This window comes from Lissotriton helveticus, chromosome 10 (genome assembly GCF_964261635.1).
Source record: "Lissotriton helveticus chromosome 10, aLisHel1.1, whole genome shotgun sequence".
NCBI lineage: Eukaryota > Metazoa > Chordata > Amphibia > Caudata > Salamandridae > Lissotriton > Lissotriton helveticus.
The window spans coordinates 257,003,128-257,027,427 of NC_136071.1; the positions used below are offsets into that span (position 1 = coordinate 257,003,128).

The 24,300-nt window shown below is 46.3% G+C and overlaps 1 protein-coding gene across 2 annotated transcripts in view; it reads right to left on the bottom strand.

Annotated features, from left to right (window-relative positions):
• Positions 1-24,300, bottom strand: part of DLEC1 (DLEC1 cilia and flagella associated protein) — a 691,969-nt gene that overhangs the window by 104,134 nt on the left and 563,535 nt on the right. For both annotated transcript variants that reach the window (XM_078665272.1, XM_078665271.1), the window contains 2 exons: positions 4,584-4,775; positions 1,878-2,039 (listed from right to left, as the gene is read on the bottom strand). In XM_078665272.1, coding sequence (XP_078521398.1) covers positions 1,878-2,039; positions 4,584-4,775 — 354 coding nt within the window. The remainder of the gene's footprint in view (positions 1-1,877; positions 2,040-4,583; positions 4,776-24,300) is intronic.

Below are 24,300 nucleotides of genomic sequence, written 5' to 3' on the forward strand. Positions count from 1 at the left end.
ATAATGATTATTAAAGGGCTCAGAGGGGCCCGTGCTTTCCCCCCACATGGCCATTTGTCTTCAGCTGCCCCGCTTGCGAGAGGGCAGCTGCAACATTAGGGGCATCTTGGTTGTGGAGACCCAGTGAAGGCCCCGTGGGCTCAATAGTGCCAGAGCTAATTACTGATTCTGGGCTGCGCCGCACCAATGCGGGCAGCTACCGCGTTTTTGCATATTTCATTCACAGGGCACATTGAGTGCCCAGGCCTTCCTTTCATTCATAGCTGCGCAGCACTTAGTGCCAGCTGCGACGTTTAGGCCATCTCTCCTTAGGGGGCATTTTTGCTAGGAGATAGGAGTGAGATGCACTCTTCTTCCCCAGTCCTTTCACAGCTGCACGGCAATTAACGTCAGCTGCCACGTTTAGGTATGCGCACATGGACTCTGCTGCATTGGCAGTCGACCTGACTTTTGGACATAGGGCATTTGAGTCCCCTTTGAGAAGGTCAGTGTGCCAGGGGGGACTGTTAGGTTTATAGGGCGCCAGGCCCTATTGTGATTTATGTGGTGCTAGGAAATGTGATTTATATGCTATGATTTACGCACCCTGATTCATGCCTCTAAATGTGGTTTTATGATTACGAGGTTTTGCATACTAGTGAGATTATTTCCTAATGTGAGTTATGCTTGGGAGGTTATGGGCTAATATGTTTAGGCTGTGAGGTTGGCACGGAATATATTCCACGCCTAATGTGATACTGTGCATAATATTTTTTATGTTACAGGATGTTGCTGAGTACAGTGGTTGCCAGTAATTACTGGTGGTGTTCTACGTCTATTATATGTTCTACATTTACTATCTTTACTAAGTGAAGGTTCTGACAGTGGCCCAAGTGGCCCTGTCATGTGTATATAATCCCCTGTAAAGATTGCCCAGTGCCAGTTGGCACAGTGTATATTGTGTGATTACTATTCTAATGTGTTTTATGATAATACAACGGCTATTTTTTATATAACCTTGTGTGGAGTTCCTTTTGTGGTGGGCCTAGCATGTTGTTGCTGTGTGGGTTGCGCAAATGCTTTACACATGGCCTCCGGGATAAGCCTGACTGCTCGTGCCAAGCTACCAAGGGGGTGAGCAGGGGTTATCTTTGGCGTGTAACTCCCTCGCCTTGACTAGAGTGGTGGTTTCTGCCTGGCTTTTGCGCAAACCTTAGCCAACCAGAAATCCCATTTCTAACACATTCCAATTGAGTAATCACAAATTTGCAAATCGTTATTTGTCGCAGTTTACGATTCCTTCTTAGAGAGTCAGCTGCCTTCGCGTTTCGTGTTTCTTTAAGATGCACTTGTGGACTACTTTGGTACAGACTGATCATGAAATATGTTGATCATACCGATACCACCGATTTATTACACGGGCGACCTACATAAGCCAAGAAAGTTGTATTTAAACCACATTTTCAGGATATCCATGTAAGATATATTTATATACAATTAATTTAGATATTTAAATGGAACTCATAAACACAGCCAGTAATAATCGTTAAAATAGTGATTGGATCTGGTCTTCTTGGACACACCTTTAACACTGTTGCTCTATTGTTTCCGCTATCAATGTATCTAGCTCCCTCTAGAGATCAATAGGGAGTGAATGATCTTTCTTGGCAGTCCAATGTGTCTGGGGCCTAAAATCATATTTGGACGAAGGCAATCACCTGTCAGATTACTATGCCATGTGAATAGCTGCCAATGCCACAGTGCTAGTCACATATTGGGGCTTATGTCCTGTTCACAAATATCCCAATTGCATGTAGAGTAGTCAAACTATGCCTACAGCAATAGGCAGTGATACAACTCATTAAACTACATTAAACAACTCTGCTGCTTTGACATACCTGCTTAGCTTTGTTGCTGTACTCAAGAATCAGCTGTTGTCTGAAAACCAACTTCTTTTCCCCATTTTCAGACAGAAGCAGCTGGGTACCAGGAAGCATTTGCTCCCCTGACAGATTCTGGTAGGTCAGTAACTCCAATGTAGTGCAGAAGGAAACTTTGACCTGGAGGAGGGCAGTTACAAATTATAGCTGAGGTCACATCTTCACACAAAGGAAATCATTCAATCCCAACATGTGTGGCAGTTTGTTCGTGCAATGGATTCTGTATCCCAGACCAAGCCCATGGGTAACATGAGAGCTGTACAAGACTAAGGTGTACAGGATTTAGGCAAATCCTGAAACAATACAGGTAAAGTAAAATGCCAACGCATTTTATTCAAGTTTTTTAAAATAATTCAAAAATGCACGAATAAGGCAAAGATGCCAACCATATTTCACTGTCATACATTACAAAGTCACAACCAGAATAAAACCTTGACACATACTTTAAAACTTGAGATTATAACAATCACAGATAACAGATTTTTACAATTTAGCTTTCCATTAACAAACATGTGCATAGTCTGTTGTAATCCCATTTAAGGACAATCAAGAGATTCCTTAAAAATCAAGATGATTATTTTTATAAGAAAATCCACACACTGAGTAATTTCCCTCCTTTCCATTTCACCAGATAAAAACCTGATACCATGTATGTTATAAGAGCTGTATTTATTTACTTATTCTATTTTATTTATGTATCTACTGTTATTTATTTTACTTTATTTTAGTATCTCATTATCTATATATTTGTATATTTTACCCAGTCTTATTTCATGCGACCCGTCTTGGTGTAATATCTGAATACCACAGTTTAGTACCTCCCTACCAAACCTGTACATGTATACCAATTCTCGGCTTTTCAATATGCATTTGCTGTATTGTTTTTCCTCCACTGTTCCTCTTGCTTTGAAAAAAGTTTCTATAAACATTTCTTTGAAATAAAAAAAAAACCTGGTTCACACCAGTTGGATGACTTCTAGATGGGATTTCTACATATCCTTTATTGGGATATAATGTCTTACTGGATACAGCATCTGACTCCATATGTTTTTCATTCTCCATCATGTGTCATATGTGCTACTCTGAAGTAGGTCATGGCACAGAGGAATTCAGACCAGGCTCGTGACCCACTTATAAGAAAGTGCTTCAGTTTGCCGCGCACCCCGTTTTTTTCTGACCGGATTGTCTGGGATTTTGACTCTGATCTGAACATTGGTAATCTTCTATAAAAACACCATGGGCACTGCTCCAAAACCTGATGTAAAAGGTTAACTCTAATCAGCATATCTGACCACAGTAATAGGGCTCAGAACAGGCACCGCTGGCAATACAATTCAACTATCACCTGTGGTTTGCAGTGTGATCTTAGACCGCCCACAATTGTGTCATTAAAACCATGGCTTCAAGACTGCCAATGCAGACTTGAACGGATATAGCCAAAACTGCAGCCATCACTGTGGAAAAGTCTACCTTTCATATTTGCGAAATCACCTTCAAATAGAGCCTTGGACTCAGAAGGCGTGGGTGTATAATGTAGTAGCGGGGACATGCCCAATGTTAGGATTGGTGTGTCCCTGCAGTGATATTGGTTAAAAGTGCCACTTCGCCACAAAACCGGTGGTAACTCTCCCAGACTGTTAACGCCTATTTGTGGAAAAGTTATATTGTTCATAAGTTGTCTTACGAAGCAGCTACAAAAATTGGGATTGGGGATTTTTTAAAGTACTAATACACATGAGAACTACTGCAAAAGGAAGCTGATTTGACTGTAGGAACTTTGATGAGAAATAAGTTAAGGGTTTTCACTGGTTAGATAGCCTTATGAGAAAGGCTTCCCACCACCAGCACCTCAAAACACAAGAGGATTGAACAGAAGGGGAAGAACCTGTTTCTGTGAATGTCTGGAAGATGACAGTCTAGACCTGTACTCCCTTGCTTATTAGAACTGGAAATACTTCTCAAGGGTCAGATTAGCTAGATTCCTGTAGTCCTAGCGACACAGCAGACAAAAAGATACCTTACTTGTCAATAACGAGAAGAACTGTGTGCACTGGAACCTGTGCTGGAGCCCTGAATGAAGACTGTGGTTGAACCTGCCTCCCGTTGCTATCTGACCCTGGGAATTAGAGCTATGAGACTGACCAGGAAAAAGAACTCCAACATCAAGGAAGGTTCAGGCCTAGAGACCTCTCAAATGCCCACAGCCCTGGTGGAGTGGTACTAGGTGGCTCACCCTTCCTCTCTTTACTGATCTTTAAAATATGTAGACAGGAATCACTTTAACTCCTATCTGTGCTGAGACAATTTTATTTGTGGTTCGCACTCTATAAATACTCACTAATCTAGTATCATTCTCTTATAACTTACTCTTTCCAACACCGCAAGTTGAGCTATGAAGTCAAACTATTTTTCTTCTTTAAGTTGTTTGAATTTATACCCTAGATTGTATTTACACTTTTAAAAAAATTCTTTGACAATCTCCGTATATATGTGGATAGCCCCTTTATTTGGGAGCGCCTGGCACCACAAAAAATGTACAGATGATGAAGACCTGTTAGCCAAAATGAAATTATCCCTGTCGAGAAATCCATCCTTCATAACATAATTCTAGAGAATAATTTCCCATCAAGGGTTCGTTAGTTTGGATTATCTTTCCATACCTACCAGCATGTTTTGTTGAGGGTAAAGTACAAGTTGTTCTTGCTCATCTCGGTCGCTATGGGATGTTTTGAGGTTCTTGATGGTGTCAATCCCGGATATAGCGAAAGGACACGACAGAAGGAGCCGGAAGTACAGCGGAGTCTCTGTGGAATTTATTAGCTTCAGGCTGCGAGTTGTGAGTGTTTCAGTTAAAATCTAAGGAAGAGAAATGTTTATATCAAGAGTTCCATGTTGGAAAAACTAACCGAAGTTATCACAAAATTATGTTCACATTTTTTTCATTGCTATATGGATCATTAAGTCCTGGTTTTTACTTTTGAGACAGCCTGGACTTACTTGACTGTTAACAACTAATCCTTCCTTGGTGAGTTTAAACTGTAGTCTGGTATTTTATCACAGCTTGCCAAGAATCACATCCAGAACTGGAATTAATAGCATGAATGGGAAACAAATTGGTAGACTTCGACTGGAAATCCTCCAATAATGTATCCTATCACACTTGGTGGGCCTGGGTAAACTATCCTCGCAGTACACACATCAACCAGTCTCATACAAGAGGCTGCTCTGCTCCCTCTCAAGGTATTTGAAATAAGCTTGACCTTTTTATTGGCGACTCTTCTGCGAAAGGGAAATCTTGTACTCACCTACTGACCATCGATTCTAACTCTTCTTATCATATCTGAATCTCGGATCCTCCATGTACATAGTATCACATGACTTCCACCCCCTCTCCTCCCTGCCCTTCTATTCCCTCCCACTCCCCTCTCTTACTCATTTATTACATCATTGGTACTTTCACGAAAGGTATGCATCTGACAGTTCCACCTGTTTCACTTCATCCAGTCCTATTTGATCCACATAGCCAGGTACCATATGCTTCTGTTGCTTCTTATGTACTAGATTTATGTCTATTGTTATCGCATGTCTTTATCATCAGTATCTGCATGTGCCACATTATTGTATACATTATGCAACTGTCGGATGTCGGTGTGGCGCCGCGGCCAGGGCGACTGACGCTGGAATCTGGGGATCAGGGTTCGATCCCCGGCTCCGGCGGCAGGTTAGCCCAGCACCATGTGACTCTGGGCAATAGCTTGCTTAATCTTCCCGACGGCCCCCAGCGCCTAGAGACCCTAACGGGTGATTGTGCGCTATACAAATGTGGATTATTATTATTATTCCCCTTCCTCATTTCCTCTGTACTGCTTTTCATTATAAATAACAATAACATTACTGAACAACAACAAAAAATTGTTGTAACTATTTATTTAGGAGTAACAATTTGGCTCTGTAGTGACAAGTGCGAATGAGAAGGAAACCTTTACTTTCTATGAAAACAATTTAAAACTGAACATTGATACGAGATGTTCCTCCTTTGGATATTATAGTGCGGTATGTCCTTTTCCAGTGATTACCTTTGAAAATGGGACGAGATGGAATAGTGAGGCCTGCAAACCTGCGGCCAATGGCAACCTTTTCCTGGGACGCACTTTATATTTTAAATCAGTCAACGATAGAACTATTTCTCATTTCATAGTACAGCAAAGTTAAATGCATAGCTAAGCTATATTTTTTTTCAGATTGAATTCTGCTTGTGGTTCTCTTTGTCTGTTTTTAGAAAAAAGAGCTGTAAACTAAAATCACGGAAAGACGTAAAAATGTTATCATGTGTCTGTTCTTATTGATGCTATCAATAAGAACAGACACATCTACAAAAAAAAATACTGATCCAGATGCAGTGGGATAAAAAGCGTTATTTGTTGAAATCAGAGCACCCGTGCCAATACAGACAGATTACAATGGAATATTGTCGACCCCGATTGGTATGGCAACTTTTACCTTGAGAAAATCCGATTCGGAGTTTAAAATTAAAGATAATAAATAGAATTCTGAATGGGTAACTTAATTTCGAGAGATTTTCACAGAGGGGTTCTGAGTAAAACAGTGGCAGCAGGAATCTATGGGGAGGGGGCGGGAGCGTGTGTAAAATAATATAAAGAAATAAAATTAAAAATACCGAACTCTGCGACGTCCTCGCTCTGGACCACTTCTTTTGTCAACACAAGAAGTGGATACTGTAACTCCCTTGACCAAACCTGGTGCTGCTCTCATGCAGCATGAGAGCAGCGCCCTGACTGGAGGGAGCGGCCTCACTCAGCGCTCCACAGGGCTCTGGAGGCTTTGGCTTGCTTTAACCCGGCTGTCTTAAGACAGCTGTGTTAGAGATGTTTAAAGTGCGTGTGTGTGGCTGGCCGTTGCAAGACGGTTGTCCAAAAAAACATGCATACTTTAGACACTGCAATACCAGCCCACCTTCCTCCCTGCTGCTGTCACTTAGCAGCGGCCTCGTACCCATCATAATGCTCGGCTCGGGACAGGGGATAAAAACTAAAATGGCAATTAACTACCATTCTATTTTTCATCTCTGGGGCTTTGGGGGATGTTTAAGTGGGGCGATGCTCCTCTTCTGAAAACGGAGGAGCCGCCCCTGGAGTAGCATCAAATAGAGTGACAATGAAAGCCAACCTTGAATTGTTTATGATGTTAATCAGACTCCTGAGGTGAAAAACATCCCTATAATTCACAGTTTACCCATTTAGAAATGTATGTTGTATATGCCTCTTCCCCCAAATACATCTGACATTGAAATTCGAAGGCCGGACTGTAAACCTATGGTGTTGGTCGGTAAGCCTCCGACGAGCGGTCTGAGGCTTACCGACTGATATCTTAATGAGGCCCTGTGTGTCTGTAAAAGTAACCATCAGGCACCTTATCGAGGAGGCATTAAAATGGAATGGCCCAACTGTGGAAGAAAGGTGATGATGAAGAAAACTGACGCTTATTGTCTAGATGGGCATTGAATAAATACAAAGGGGGGTTTACCCAAATTAGCCACTAGGGACCTGGGTGCTAAGTAATATAGAAAAGGAGGGTCCCAGTGAACCGTTATGTATTTTGATCACTTTAATTACCATAAAAATCCATCAAAGCGCATTGCTAATTAATCACAATGAGCTAGACCAAATTCACATTAGACAACAATAATAACATTTTCATCATAGTGCCCCAAGGAGAAAGGGAGGGTAACGTGAAGTAGTGGTGAAAAGAAGAATAGTGCACAGGTAAACAGTTAAAGTGACAACAAATCATACCAACTTTGACATACAAAAATTAGATTGGCTTCAGATCCCTGAGCCAAGCAATGGGATAACTAATTTCCCAAAGGATTTTGGTCAACAATCATGTATATGACGCTGGTACTTAATATCCGCAATAGGGGTGGCGTCAACTGATGTGAAAGAAAATAGCCGTCGACGTTTCGACCCCAAAGCTACAACCGTAGGCGTGGTTTACACCTTACACCGGGGTCTTCATCAGGACAAAACCGTGAAACCCAAGGGTACACTAGATATTCATGGTGTGTGGAATGTATATTGTCCACAGAGTTGGACCAGAAGTGTACAGCAGACCAATCCAACAGCTCCGTTTATCAATTGGATGCTTCAGTTGTCGTTAAGTTTCTTAGTCCCAGTATTCTTGGAATCTAAACTTTAGCGGTTCAAACCACCTATGCACCACCTCGGGACCCAATCATGTCGAAAAATACTCATTGGGTGATGCAGAAGTGTGAGCAGTTGTCGCACGACTCCAAGCAAAACAACCCTTGCACGAGGAATAAATCCAGCTGCACGTCCACTAGTACACCGATCTTTTCGGGAATAATCACCGGAAAGGATGCGGCCTTCCCGGTGATTATTCCTTAAAAGATCGGCCAGAACGCCACTGTGCTTGACTTTGCCACGGACCTGCTGACGCCCTACCTTTTGCCCAGCAACCACCGTGTCACAGAGGGAGGACCGGTGTTGGTGTTCCGCTCTCCCCTTGCCGCTGCTTGTCATCTGCAGCCGCCGAGTAGGGCAGAGCAAGAGGGACAGCATACTACATTGCCCAGCAGCCCTTGACCCTCTACCGGAAGTCGTAGCCCTCTACAGCGCGCCAGGCGGCGCATTTAAATCAGGCCCCACATCCGCGTCGGAGGCCCAAGGAGGACGGGACGGGCCATCCCCTTTTGATTTTGGCCCTTAAATTCCTGTACAAGGTGAGACATCATCACATTACCTGCTTGTATGTACAGTGATTGATATCCACAATCTGAAGCAAAGGCATTTGTATTGCACTGCTGTAGATAAACTGACTGTTTAAGGATAATCTAATACAGCATGATGAAAGCCAAAAAGACACCCATCGCTATTAGATCTTCCACCAGGAATAAAGTGGTCCCTACTACACCTTTGCCTACCCTGACTGCGATCGATATAATGCTGCAGAAAACTATTAATGTTGTGGCTGACGCTATTCAAAATACGGAGAGACGTCTATCTCTAACCCCTAATCTATGTTTTCCCAACTTATCATTACACAACACTCCCGCTATTAACACTCTGGATCTTACTATAAATTCGCAGGAATCACTCTTAATGCAATCCTTTACAGGACTGCCGAATACTCAAGCCAGAGAAACTTCTATCCTAGACACAAGTACACCAATAATCTGTAATACTGCGGAAAGTAGCCCACCACTATTTTGCAGCCCACAGATACATCAACGATTCAAAAAGGGGGGTGGTGATGGACAGAGTATCTGAATTAAGCAGAACACTCCTACCCAGTCAAAAGATTAGGGCTTGATCCATCACCGTTTTTTAGCTCACTGCACCATCCCAGTTCAGAACCTGGCTACATGCAAATTAGTCTGGCCCTGGCCCAGTGCATCATGGGAACAGGGCAGACCAAACTACCAAGCAAATTCTTTACTGGAAAGGAAACAAGCTTCCGGGGACCGGTTTCTGGCATTACAGCCGTCTTCGGCCCGGCTTGCTTGAATCCTGATGGTGCAGTGAGCAAGGGACTCACATCTGAGCATACCCTTCCACACTTGTGGTGGCCAAAACGATTCAAAAAGGGGGGTGGTGATGGACAGAGTATCTGAATTAAGCAGAACACTCCTACCCAGCATGTCTGAGCATACCCTTCCACACTTATGGTGGCCAAAATAATTTCAAAAAGGGGGTGGTGATGGACAGAGTATCTGAGTTAATCAGAACACTCCTACCCAGTCAACAGATCAGGGCTTGATCCATCACCGTTTTTTAGCTCACTGCACCATCCCAGTTCAGAACCTGGCTACATGCAAATTAGTCTGTCCCTGGCCCAGTGCATCATGGGAACAGGGCAGATCAATCTACCAAGCCAATTCTTTACTGGAAAGGAAACAAGCTTGTTTCCTTTCCAGTAAAGAATTGGCCTGGTAGTTTGGTCTGCCCTGTTCCCATGATGCAATGGGCCAGGGACAGACTAATTTGCATGTAGCCAGGTTCTGAACTGGGATGGTGCAGTGAGCTAAAAAACGGTGATGGATCAAGCCCTGATCTGTTGACTGGGTAGGAGTGTTCTGATTAACTCAGATACTCTGTCAATCACCACCCCCTTTTTGAAATTATTTTGGCCACCATAAGTGTGGAAGGGTATGCTCAGACATGAGTCCCTTGCTCACTGCACCATCAGGATTCAAGCAAGCCGGGCCGAAGATGGCTGTAATGCGAGAAACCGGTCCCCGGAAGCTTGTTTCCTTTCCAGTAAAGAATTGGCTTGGTAGTTTGGTCTGCCCTGTTCCCATGATGCACTGGGCCAGGGACAGACTAATTTGCATGTAGCCAGGTTCTGAACTGGGATGGTGCAGTGAGCTAAAAAAACGTGATGGATCAAGCCCTGATCTGTTGACTGGGTAGGAGTGTTCTGATTAACTCAGATACTCTGTCCATCAACACCCCCTTTTTGAAATTATTTTGGCCACCATAAGTGTGGAAGGGTATGCTCAGACATGAGTCCCTTGCTCACTGCACCATCAGGATTCAAGCAAGCCGGGCCGAAGACGGCTGTAATGCCAGAAACCGGTCCCTGGAAGCTTGTTTCCTTTCCAGTAAATAATTGGCTTGGTAGTTTGGTCTGCCCTGTTCCCATGATGCACTGGGCCAGGGACAGACTAATTTGCATGTAGCCAGGTTCTGAACTGGGATGGTGCAGTGAGCTAAAAAACGGTGATGGATCAAGCCCTGATCTGTTGACTGGGTAGGAGTGTTCTGATTAACTCAGATACTCTGTCCATCACCACCCCCTTTTTGAAATTATTTTGGCCACCATAAGTGTGGAAGGGTATGCTCAGACATGAGTCCCTTGCTCACTGCACCATCAGGATTCAAGCAAGCCGGGCCGAAGACGGCTGTAATGCCAGAAACCGGTCCCCGGAAGCTTGTTTCCTTTCCAGTAAAGAATTGGCTTGGTAGTTTGGTCTGCCCTGTTCCCATGATGCACTGGGCCAGGGACAGACTAATTTGCATGTAGCCAGGTTCTGAACTGGGATGGTGCAGTGAGCTAAAAAACGGTGATGGATCAAGCCCTGATCTGTTGACTGGGTAGGAGTGTTCTGATTAACTCAGATACTCTGTCCATCACCACCCCCTTTTTGAAATTATTTTGGCCACCATAAGTGTGGAAGGGTATGCTCAGACATGAGTCCCTTGCTCACTGCACCATCAGGATTCAAGCAAGCCGGGCCGAAGACGGCTGTAATGCCAGAAACCGGTCCCCGGAAGCTTGTTTCCTTTCCAGTAAAGAATTGGCTTGGTAGTTTGGTCTGCCCTGTTCCCATGATGCACTGGGCCAGGGACAGACTAATTTGCATGTAGCCAGGTTCTGAACTGGGATGGTGCAGTGAGCTAAAAAACGGTGATGGATCAAGCCCTGATCTGTTGACTGGGTAGGAGTGTTCTGATTAACTCAGATACTCTGTCCATCACCACCCCCTTTTTGAAATTATTTTGGCCACCATAAGTGTGGAAGGGTATGCTCAGACATGAGTCCCTTGCTCACTGCACCATCAGGATTCAAGCAAGCCGGGCCGAAGACGGCTGTAATGCCAGAAACCGGTCCCCGGAAGCTTGTTTCCTTTCCAGTAAAGAATTGGCTTGGTAGTTTGGTCTGCCCTGTTCCCATGATGCACTGGGCCAGGGACAGACTAATTTGCATGTAGCCAGGTTCTGAACTGGGATGGTGCAGTGAGCTAAAAAACCGTGATGGATCAAGCCCTGATCTGTTGACTGGGTAGGAGTGTTCTGATTAACTCAGATACTCTGTCCATCACCACCCCCTTTTTGAAATTATTTTGGCCACCATAAGTGTGGAAGGGTATGCTCAGACATGAGTCCCTTGCTCACTGCACCATCAGGATTCAAGCAAGCCGGGCCGAAGACGGCTGTAATGCCAGAAACCGGTCCCCGGAAGCTTGTTTCCTTTCCAGTAAAGAATTGGCTTGGTAGTTTGGTCTGCCCTGTTCCCATGATGCACTGGGCCAGGGACAGACTGATTTGCATGTAGCCAGGTTCTGAACTGGGATGGTGCAGTGAGCTAAAAAACGGTGATGGATCAAGCCCTGATCTCTTGACTGGGTAGGAGTGTTCTGATTAACTCAGATACTCTGTCCATCACCACCCCCTTTTTGAAATTATTTTGGCCACCATAAGTGTGGAAGGGTATGCTCAGACGTGAGTCCCTTGCTCACTGCACCATCAGGATTCAAGCAAGCCGGGCCGAAGACGGCTGTAATGCCAGAAACCGGTCCCCGGAAGCTTGTTTCCTTTCCAGTAAAGAATTGGCTTGGTAGTTTGGTCTGCCCTGTTCCCATGATGCACTGGGCCAGGGACAGACTAATTTGCATGTAGCCAGGTTCTGAACTGGGATGGTGCAGTGAGCTAAAAAACGGTGATGGATCAAGCCCTGATCTGTTGACTGGGTAGGAGTGTTCTGATTAACTCAGATACTCTGTCAATCACCACCCCCTTTTTGAAATTATTTTGGCCACCATAAGTGTGGAAGGGTATGCTCAGACATGAGTCCCTTGCTCACTGCACCATCAGGATTCAAGCAAGCCGGGCCGAAGATGGCTGTAATGCGAGAAACCGGTCCCCGGAAGCTTGTTTCCTTTCCAGTAAAGAATTGGCTTGGTAGTTTGGTCTGCCCTGTTCCCATGATGCACTGGGCCAGGGACAGACTAATTTGCATGTAGCCAGGTTCTGAACTGGGATGGTGCAGTGAGCTAAAAAACCGTGATGGATCAAGCCCTGATCTGTTGACTGGGTAGGAGTGTTCTGATTAACTCAGATACTCTGTCCATCACCACCCCCTTTTTGAAATTATTTTGGCCACCATAAGTGTGGAAGGGTATGCTCAGACATGAGTCCCTTGCTCACTGCACCATCAGGATTCAAGCAAGCCGGGCCGAAGACGGCTGTAATGCCAGAAACCGGTCCCCGGAAGCTTGTTTCCTTTCCAGTAAAGAATTGGCTTGGTAGTTTGGTCTGCCCTGTTCCCATGATGCACTGGGCCAGGGACAGACTAATTTGCATGTAGCCAGGTTCTGAACTGGGATGGTGCAGTGAGCTAAAAAACGGTGATGGATCAAGCCCTGATCTGTTGACTGGGTAGGAGTGTTCTGATTAACTCAGATACTCTGTCCATCACCACCCCCTTTTTGAAATTATTTTGGCCACCATAAGTGTGGAAGGGTATGCTCAGACATGAGTCCCTTGCTCACTGCACCATCAGGATTCAAGCAAGCCGGGCCGAAGACGGCTGTAATGCCAGAAACCGGTCCCCGGAAGCTTGTTTCCTTTCCAGTAAAGAATTGGCTTGGTAGTTTGGTCTGCCCTGTTCCCATGATGCACTGGGCCAGGGACAGACTAATTTGCATGTAGCCAGGTTCTGAACTGGGATGGTGCAGTGAGCTAAAAAACGGTGATGGATCAAGCCCTGATCTGTTGACTGGGTAGGAGTGTTCTGATTAACTCAGATACTCTGTCCATCACCACCCCCTTTTTGAAATTATTTTGGCCACCATAAGTGTGGAAGGGTATGCTCAGACATGAGTCCCTTGCTCACTGCACCATCAGGATTCAAGCAAGCCGGGCCGAAGACGGCTGTAATGCCAGAAACCGGTCCCCGGAAGCTTGTTTCCTTTCCAGTAAAGAATTGGCTTGGTAGTTTGGTCTGCCCTGTTCCCATGATGCACTGGGCCAGGGACAGACTGATTTGCATGTAGCCAGGTTCTGAACTGGGATGGTGCAGTGAGCTAAAAAACGGTGATGGATCAAGCCCTGATCTCTTGACTGGGTAGGAGTGTTCTGATTAACTCAGATACTCTGTCCATCACCACCCCCTTTTTGAAATTATTTTGGCCACCATAAGTGTGGAAGGGTATGCTCAGACGTGAGTCCCTTGCTCACTGCACCATCAGGATTCAAGCAAGCCGGGCCGAAGACGGCTGTAATGCCAGAAACCGGTCCCCGGAAGCTTGTTTCCTTTCCAGTAAAGAATTGGCTTGGTAGTTTGGTCTGCCCTGTTCCCATGATGCACTGGGCCAGGGACAGACTAATTTGCATGTAGCCAGGTTCTGAACTGGGATGGTGCAGTGAGCTAAAAAACGGTGATGGATCAAGCCCTGATCTGTTGACTGGGTAGGAGTGTTCTGATTAACTCAGATACTCTGTCAATCACCACCCCCTTTTTGAAATTATTTTGGCCACCATAAGTGTGGAAGGGTATGCTCAGACATGAGTCCCTTGCTCACTGCACCATCAGGATTCAAGCAAGCCGGGCCGAAGATGGCTGTAATGCGAGAAACCGGTCCCCGGAAGCTTGTTTCCTTTCCAGTAAAGAATTGGCTTGGTAGTTTGGTCTGCCCTGTTCCCATGATGCACTGGGCCAGGGACAGACTAATTTGCATGTAGCCAGGTTCTGAACTGGGATGGTGCAGTGAGCTAAAAAACCGTGATGGATCAAGCCCTGATCTGTTGACTGGGTAGGAGTGTTCTGATTAACTCAGATACTCTGTCCATCACCACCCCCTTTTTGAAATTATTTTGGCCACCATAAGTGTGGAAGGGTATGCTCAGACATGAGTCCCTTGCTCACTGCACCATCAGGATTCAAGCAAGCCGGGCCGAAGACGGCTGTAATGCCAGAAACCGGTCCCTGGAAGCTTGTTTCCTTTCCAGTAAATAATTGGCTTGGTAGTTTGGTCTGCCCTGTTCCCATGATGCACTGGGCCAGGGACAGACTAATTTGCATGTAGCCAGGTTCTGAACTGGGATGGTGCAGTGAGCTAAAAAACGGTGATGGATCAAGCCCTGATCTGTTGACTGGGTAGGAGTGTTCTGATTAACTCAGATACTCTGTCCATCACCACCCCCTTTTTGAAATTATTTTGGCCACCATAAGTGTGGAAGGGTATGCTCAGACATGAGTCCCTTGCTCACTGCACCATCAGGATTCAAGCAAGCCGGGCCGAAGACGGCTGTAATGCCAGAAACCGGTCCCCGGAAGCTTGTTTCCTTTCCAGTAAAGAATTGGCTTGGTAGTTTGGTCTGCCCTGTTCCCATGATGCACTGGGCCAGGGACAGACTAATTTGCATGTAGCCAGGTTCTGAACTGGGATGGTGCAGTGAGCTAAAAAACCGTGATGGATCAAGCCCTGATCTGTTGACTGGGTAGGAGTGTTCTGATTAACTCAGATACTCTGTCCATCACCACCCCCTTTTTGAAATTATTTTGGCCACCATAAGTGTGGAAGGGTATGCTCAGACATGAGTCCCTTGCTCACTGCACCATCAGGATTCAAGCAAGCCGGGCCGAAGACGGCTGTAATGCCAGAAACCGGTCCCCGGAAGCTTGTTTCCTTTCCAGTAAAGAATTGGCTTGGTAGTTTGGTCTGCCCTGTTCCCATGATGCACTGGGCCAGGGACAGACTAATTTGCATGTAGCCAGGTTCTGAACTAGGATGGTGCAGTGAGCTAAAAAACGGTGATGGATCAAGCCCTGATCTGTTGACTGGGTAGGAGTGTTCTGATTAACTCAGATACTCTGTCCATCACCACCCCCTTTTTGAAATTATTTTGGCCACCATAAGTGTGGAAGGGTATGCTCAGACATGAGTCCCTTGCTCACTGCACCATCAGGATTCAAGCAAGCCGGGCCGAAGACGGCTGTAATGCCAGAAACCGGTCCCCGGAAGCTTGTTTCCTTTCCAGTAAAGAATTGGCTTGGTAGTTTGGTCTGCCCTGTTCCCATGATGCACTGGGCCAGGGACAGACTAATTTGCATGTAGCCAGGTTCTGAACTGGGATGGTGCAGTGAGCTAAAAAACGGTGATGGATCAAGCCCTGATCTGTTGACTGGGTAGGAGTGTTCTGATTAACTCAGATACTCTGTCCATCACCACCCCCTTTTTGAAATTATTTTGGCCACCATTAGTGTGGAAGGGTATGCTCAGACATGAGTCCCTTGCTCACTGCACCATCAGGATTCAAGCAAGCCGGGCCGAAGACGGCTGTAATGCCAGAAACCGGTCCCCGGAAGCTTGTTTCCTTTCCAGTAAAGAATTGGCTTGGTAGTTTGGTCTGCCCTGTTCCCATGATGCACTGGGCCAGGGACAGACTAATTTGCATGTAGCCAGGTTCTGAACTGGGATGGTGCAGTGAGCTAAAAAACGGTGATGGATCAAGCCCTGATCTGTTGACTGGGTAGGAGTGTTCTGATTAACTCAGATACTCTGTCCATCACCACCCCCTTTTTGAAATTATTTTGGCCACCATAAGTGTGGAAGGGTATGCTCAGACATGAGTCCCTTGCTCACTGCACCATCAGGATTCAAGCAAGCCGGGCCGAAGACGGCTGTAATGCCAGAAACCGGTCCCCGGAAGCTTGTTTCCCTTCCAGTAAAGAATTGGCTTGGTAGTTTGGTCTGCCCTGTTCCCATGATGCACTGGGCCAGGGACAGACTAATTTGCATGTAGCCAGGTTCTGAACTGGGATGGTGCAGTGAGCTAAAAAACCGTGATGGATCAAGCCCTGATCTGTTGACTGGGTAGGAGTGTTCTGATTAACTCAGATACTCTGTCCATCACCACCCCCTTTTTGAAATTATTTTGGCCACCATAAGTGTGGAAGGGTATGCTCAGACATGAGTCCCTTGCTCACTGCACCATCAGGATTCAAGCAAGCCGGGCCGAAGACGGCTGTAATGCCAGAAACCGGTCCCCGGAAGCTTGTTTCCTTTCCAGTAAAGAATTGGCTTGGTAGTTTGGTCTGCCCTGTTCCCATGATGCACTGGGCCAGGGACAGACTGATTTGCATGTAGCCAGGTTCTGAACTGGGATGGTGCAGTGAGCTAAAAAACGGTGATGGATCAAGCCCTGATCTCTTGACTGGGTAGGAGTGTTCTGATTAACTCAGATACTCTGTCCATCACCACCCCCTTTTTGAAATTATTTTGGCCACCATAAGTGTGGAAGGGTATGCTCAGACGTGAGTCCCTTGCTCACTGCACCATCAGGATTCAAGCAAGCCGGGCCGAAGACGGCTGTAATGCCAGAAACCGGTCCCCGGAAGCTTGTTTCCTTTCCAGTAAAGAATTGGCTTGGTAGTTTGGTCTGCCCTGTTCCCATGATGCACTGGGCCAGGGACAGACTAATTTGCATGTAGCCAGGTTCTGAACTGGGATGGTGCAGTGAGCTAAAAAACGGTGATGGATCAAGCCCTGATCTGTTGACTGGGTAGGAGTGTTCTGATTAACTCAGATACTCTGTCAATCACCACCCCCTTTTTGAAATTATTTTGGCCACCATAAGTGTGGAAGGGTATGCTCAGACATGAGTCCCTTGCTCACTGCACCATCAGGATTCAAGCAAGCCGGGCCGAAGATGGCTGTAATGCGAGAAACCGGTCCCCGGAAGCTTGTTTCCTTTCCAGTAAAGAATTGGCTTGGTAGTTTGGTCTGCCCTGTTCCCATGATGCACTGGGCCAGGGACAGACTAATTTGCATGTAGCCAGGTTCTGAACTGGGATGGTGCAGTGAGCTAAAAAACCGTGATGGATCAAGCCCTGATCTGTTGACTGGGTAGGAGTGTTCTGATTAACTCAGATACTCTGTCCATCACCACCCCCTTTTTGAAATTATTTTGGCCACCATAAGTGTGGAAGGGTATGCTCAGACATGAGTCCCTTGCTCACTGCACCATCAGGATTCAAGCAAGCCGGGCCGAAGACGGCTGTAATGCCAGAAACCGGTCCCCGGAAGCTTGTTTCCTTTCCAGTAAAGAATTGGCTTGGTAGTTTGGTCTGCCCTGTTCCCATGATGCACTGGGCCAGGGACAGACTAATTTGCATGTAGCCAGGTTCTGAACTGGGATGGTGCAGTGAGCTAAAAAACGGTGATGGATCAAGCCCTGATCTGTTGACTGGGTAGGAGTGTTCTGATTAACTCAGATACTCTGTCCATCACCACCCCCTTTTTGAAATTATTTTGGCCACCATAAGTGTGGAAGGGTATGCTCAGACATGAGTCCCTTGCTCACTGCACCATCAGGATTCAAGCAAGCCGGGCCGAAGACGGCTGTAATGCCAGAAACCGGTCCCCGGAAGCTTGTTTCCTTTCCAGTAAAGAATTGGCTTGGTAGTTTGGTCTGCCCTGTTCCCATGATGCACTGGGCCAGGGACAGACTAATTTGCATGTAGCCAGGTTCTGAACTGGGATGGTGCAGTGAGCTAAAAAACGGTGATGGATCAAGCCCTGATCTGTTGACTGGGTAGGAGTGTTCTGATTAACTCAGATACTCTGTCCATCACCACCCCCTTTTTGAAATTATTTTGGCCACCATAAGTGTGGAAGGGTATGCTCAGACATGAGTCCCTTGCTCACTGCACCATCAGGATTCAAGCAAGCCGGGCCGAAGACGGCTGTAATGCCAGAAACCGGTCCCCGGAAGCTTGTTTCCTTTCCAGTAAAGAATTGGCTTGGTAGTTTGGTCTGCCCTGTTCCCATGATGCACTGGGCCAGGGACAGACTGATTTGCATGTAGCCAGGTTCTGAACTGGGATGGTGCAGTGAGCTAAAAAACGGTGATGGATCAAGCCCTGATCTCTTGACTGGGTAGGAGTGTTCTGATTAACTCAGATACTCTGTCCATCACCACCCCCTTTTTGAAATTATTTTGGCCACCATAAGTGTGGAAGGGTATGCTCAGACGTGAGTCCCTTGCTCACTGCACCATCAGGATTCAAGCAAGCCGGGCCGAAGACGGCTGTAATGCCAGAAACCGGTCCCCGGAAGCTTGTTTCCTTTCCAGTAAAGAATTGGCTTGGTAGTTTGGTCTGCCCTGTTCCCATGATGCACTGGGCCAGGGACAGACTAATTTGCATGTAGCCAGGTTCTGAACTGGGATGGTGCAGTGAGCTAAAAAACGGTGATGGATCAAGCCCTGATCTGTTGACTGGGTAGGAGTGTTCTGATTAACTCAGATACTCTGTCAATCACCACCCCCTTTTTGAAATTATTTTGGCCACCATAAGTGTGGAAGGGTATGCTCAGACATGAGTCCCTTGCTCACTGCACCATCAGGATTCAAGCAAGCCGGGCCGAAGATGGCTGTAATGCGAGAAACCGGTCCCCGGAAGCTTGTTTCCTTTCCAGTAAAGAATTGGCTTGGTAGTTTGGTCTGCCCTGTTCCCATGATGCACTGGGCCAGGGACAGACTAATTTGCATGTAGCCAGGTTCTGAACTGAGATGGTGCAGTGAGCTAAAAAACCGTGATGGATCAAGCCCTGATCTGTTGACTGGGTAGGAGTGTTCTGATTAACTCAGATACTCTGTCCATCACCACCCCCTTTTTGAAATTATTTTGGCCACCATAAGTGTGGAAGGGTATGCTCAGACATGAGTCCCTTGCTCACTGCACCATCAGGATTCAAGCAAGCCGGGCCGAAGACGGCTGTAATGCCAGAAACCGGTCCCTGGAAGCTTGTTTCCTTTCCAGTAAATAATTGGCTTGGTAGTTTGGTCTGCCCTGTTCCCATGATGCACTGGGCCAGGGACAGACTAATTTGCATGTAGCCAGGTTCTGAACTGGGATGGTGCAGTGAGCTAAAAAACGGTGATGGATCAAGCCCTGATCTGTTGACTGGGTAGGAGTGTTCTGATTAACTCAGATACTCTGTCCATCACCACCCCCTTTTTGAAATTATTTTGGCCACCATAAGTGTGGAAGGGTATGCTCAGACATGAGTCCCTTGCTCACTGCACCATCAGGATTCAAGCAAGCCGGGCCGAAGACGGCTGTAATGCCAGAAACCGGTCCCCGGAAGCTTGTTTCCTTTCCAGTAAAGAATTGGCTTGGTAGTTTGGTCTGCCCTGTTCCCATGATGCACTGGGCCAGGGACAGACTAATTTGCATGTAGCCAGGTTCTGAACTGGGATGGTGCAGTGAGCTAAAAAACCGTGATGGATCAAGCCCTGATCTGTTGACTGGGTAGGAGTGTTCTGATTAACTCAGATACTCTGTCCATCACCACCCCCTTTTTGAAATTATTTTGGCCACCATAAGTGTGGAAGGGTATGCTCAGACATGAGTCCCTTGCTCACTGCACCATCAGGATTCAAGCAAGCCGGGCCGAAGACGGCTGTAATGCCAGAAACCGGTCCCCGGAAGCTTGTTTCCTTTCCAGTAAAGAATTGGCTTGGTAGTTTGGTCTGCCCTGTTCCCATGATGCACTGGGCCAGGGACAGACTAATTTGCATGTAGCCAGGTTCTGAACTAGGATGGTGCAGTGAGCTAAAAAACGGTGATGGATCAAGCCCTGATCTGTTGACTGGGTAGGAGTGTTCTGATTAACTCAGATACTCTGTCCATCACCACCCCCTTTTTGAAATTATTTTGGCCACCATAAGTGTGGAAGGGTATGCTCAGACATGAGTCCCTTGCTCACTGCACCATCAGGATTCAAGCAAGCCGGGCCGAAGACGGCTGTAATGCCAGAAACCGGTCCCCGGAAGCTTGTTTCCTTTCCAGTAAAGAATTGGCTTGGTAGTTTGGTCTGCCCTGTTCCCATGATGCACTGGGCCAGGGACAGACTAATTTGCATGTAGCCAGGTTCTGAACTGGGATGGTGCAGTGAGCTAAAAAACGGTGATGGATCAAGCCCTGATCTGTTGACTGGGTAGGAGTGTTCTGATTAACTCAGATACTCTGTCCATCACCACCCCCTTTTTGAAATTATTTTGGCCACCATTAGTGTGGAAGGGTATGCTCAGACATGAGTCCCTTGCTCACTGCACCATCAGGATTCAAGCAAGCCGGGCCGAAGACGGCTGTAATGCCAGAAACCGGTCCCCGGAAGCTTGTTTCCTTTCCAGTAAAGAATTGGCTTGGTAGTTTGGTCTGCCCTGTTCCCATGATGCACTGGGCCAGGGACAGACTAATTTGCACGTAGCCAGGTTCTGAACTGGGATTGTGCAGTGAGCTAAAAAACGGTGATGGATCAAGCCCTGATCTGTTCACTGGGTAGGAGTGTTCTGATTAACTCAGATACTCTGTCCATCACCACCCCCTTTTTGAAATTATTTTGGCCACCATAAGTGTGGAAGGGTATGCTCAGACATGAGTCCCTTGCTCACTGCACCATCAGGATTCAAGCAAGCCGGGCCGAAGACGGCTGTAATGCCAGAAACCGGTCCCCGGAAGCTTGTTTCCTTTCCAGTAAAGAATTGGCTTGGTAGTTTGGTCTGCCCTGTTCCCATGATGCACTGGGCCAGGGACAGACTAATTTGCATGTAGCCAGGTTCTGAACTGGGATGGTGCAGTGAGCTAAAAAACGGTGATGGATCAAGCCCTGATCTGTTGACTGGGTAGGAGTGTTCTGATTAACTCAGATACTCTGTCCATCACCACCCCCTTTTTGAAATTATTTTGGCCACCATAAGTGTGGAAGGGTATGCTCAGACATGAGTCCCTTGCTCACTGCACCATCAGGATTCAAGCAAGCCGGGCCGAAGACGGCTGTAATGCCAGAAACCGGTCCCCGGAAGCTTGTTTCCTTTCCAGTAAAGAATTGGCTTGGTAGTTTGGTCTGCCCTGTTCCCATGATGCACTGGGCCAGGGACAGACTAATTTGCATGTAGCCAGGTTCTGAACTGGGATGGTGCAGTGAGCTAAAAAACGGTGATGGATCAAGCCCTGATCTGTTGACTGGGTAGGAGTGTTCTGATTAACTCAGATACTCTGTCCATCACCACCCCCTTTTTTAAATTATTTTGGCCACCATAAGTGTGGAAGGGTATGCTCAGACATGAGTCCCTTGCTCACTGCACCATCAGGATTCAAGCAAGCCGGGCCGAAGACGGCTGTAATGCCAGAAACCGGTCCCCGGAAGCTTGTTTCCTTTCCAGTAAAGAATTGGCTTGGTAGTTTGGTCTGCCCTGTTCCCATGATGCACTGGGCCAGGGACAGACTCATTTGCATGTAGCCAGGTTCTGAACTGGGATGGTGCAGTGAGCTAAAAAATGGTGATGGATCAAGCCCTGATCTGTTGACTGGGTAGGAGTGTTCTGATTAACTCAGATACTCTGTCCATCACCACCCCCTTTTTGAAATTATTTTGGCCACCATAAGTGTGGAAGGGTATGCTCAGACATGAGTCCCTTGCTCACTGCACCATCAGGATTCAAGCAAGCTGGGCCGAAGACGGCTGTAATGCCAGAAACCGGTCCCCGGAAGCTTGTTTCCTTTCCAGTAAAGAATTGGCTTGGTAGTTTGGTCTGCCCTGTTCCCATGATGCACTGGGCCAGGGACAGACTAATTTGCATGTAGCCAGGTTCTGAACTGGGATGGTGCAGTGAGCTAAAAAACGGTGATGGATCAAGCCCTGATCTGTTGACTGGGTAGGAGTGTTCTGATTAACTCAGATACTCTGTCCATCACCACCCCCTTTTTGAAATAATTTTGGCCACCATAAGTGTGGAAGGGTATGCTCAGACATGAGTCCCTTGCTCACTGCACCATCAGGATTCAAGCAAGCCGGGCCGAAGACGGCTGTAATGCCAGAAACCGGTCCCCGGAAGCTTGTTTCCTTTCCAGTAAAGAATTGGCTTGGTAGTTTGGTCTGCCCTGTTCCCATGATGCACTGGGCCAGGGACAGACTAATTTGCATGTAGCCAGGTTCTGAACTGGGATGGTGCAGTGAGCTAAAAAACGGTGATGGATCTAGCCCTGATCTGTTGACTGGGTAGGAGTGTTCTGATTAACTCAGATACTCTGTCCATCACCACCCCCTTTTTGAAATTATTTTGGCCACCATAAGTGTGGAAGGGTATGCTCAGACATGAGTCCCTTGCTCACTGCACCATCAGGATTCAAGCAAGCTGGGCCGAAGACGGCTGTAATGCCAGAAACCGGTCCCCGGAAGCTTGTTTCCTTTCCAGTAAAGAATTGGCTTGGTAGTTTGGTCTGCCCTGTTCCCATGATGCACTGGGCCAGGGACAGACTAATTTGCATGTAGCCAGGTTCTGAACTGGGATGGTGCAGTGAGCTAAAAAACGGTGATGGATCAAGCCCTGATCTGTTGACTGGGTAGGAGTGTTCTGATTAACTGAGATACTCTGTCCATCACCACCCCCTTTTTGAAATTATCACAGATACATCAAGGTACCTCTTCCTCACTGAAGGATGTGCCTTTAACTCTATCATGTGAAGTAAACTCGGGGGATTGCTACCTTTAAATACCCCTGTGAATGAAAATGATAGCCTGATAATTAAATCTAGAAGACGGTATAGGAAAAAGTTAAAAACAAACAGGAAATTAATTTCACGACCTATCTGCAAACATAAATCCTCATTAAAAGACGTTTGGTCTAGTTTTAGACTGACCAAACAGACAAATAAGATAACTACTCACCAGACTTTACTACCAACTAGTATGACGGTAATTCAACAGCCAGACAATATATCAGACAGCGTTGATCGGTCATGTCAAACTGATTCATTAGTCCTAGGCGACATTATATGTTTGGACCATATAGAACATCTTATAAGGACCCTTTTGCTGCCAATACGAGAAAGAATTATCAAGCTGGAAGAAATGATTGAGAAATCCGATTCCATACAAAATAAAAATACAGTATTACTGCTGGAAACACTTGAATTTATATCAACAAAAGAGGCGCCAGTCAAATGTCCACCTAAATCGACTAACAAAAAGGCTGTACGATCAAAAAATCCACCTGTTATTGGTAATACTAAACAGCCACTACCTCTCTTACGGACAGGTTCTGCTTTAAATGTTTCCAATAAAAACTCTATTGCCTACAATAATAACAGTGTTCCTGTAGTAATCCCAGACACTAATGCAACTCCTACGTCTCCTCTAGTTGATAACGATGAGAGTGAATGGGCAGCTGAGGGTTTATGCTTGGATAAACAAACTGACCAGCACGGATCATCAAGGTCCTTATTGACACAAAAGGTGCCAATAAATGACCCCACTGTAAATTCAACTCGAAAACCCCCTAAAATACCAATTCATACTAACCTCTCCCCAGAGTCTCACCCATACACAATGGTGATGATAGGTGTCCCTAAACTGGGCGAGGGAAAGACAGAAACGTATGAGGAGTTAAAAAACAAGGTGTCTCATTGGTTAACTACTCATAGGCCACTCCATCCACATCTTGATGGACGTATTGCTCATGCTAGGAGGGTAGATTGGGTGGGACACAGATTTAAGTCTACAGAAGGCGAATGCATTATTGTAACTTTCAATGACACTAGAGTGGCAAGG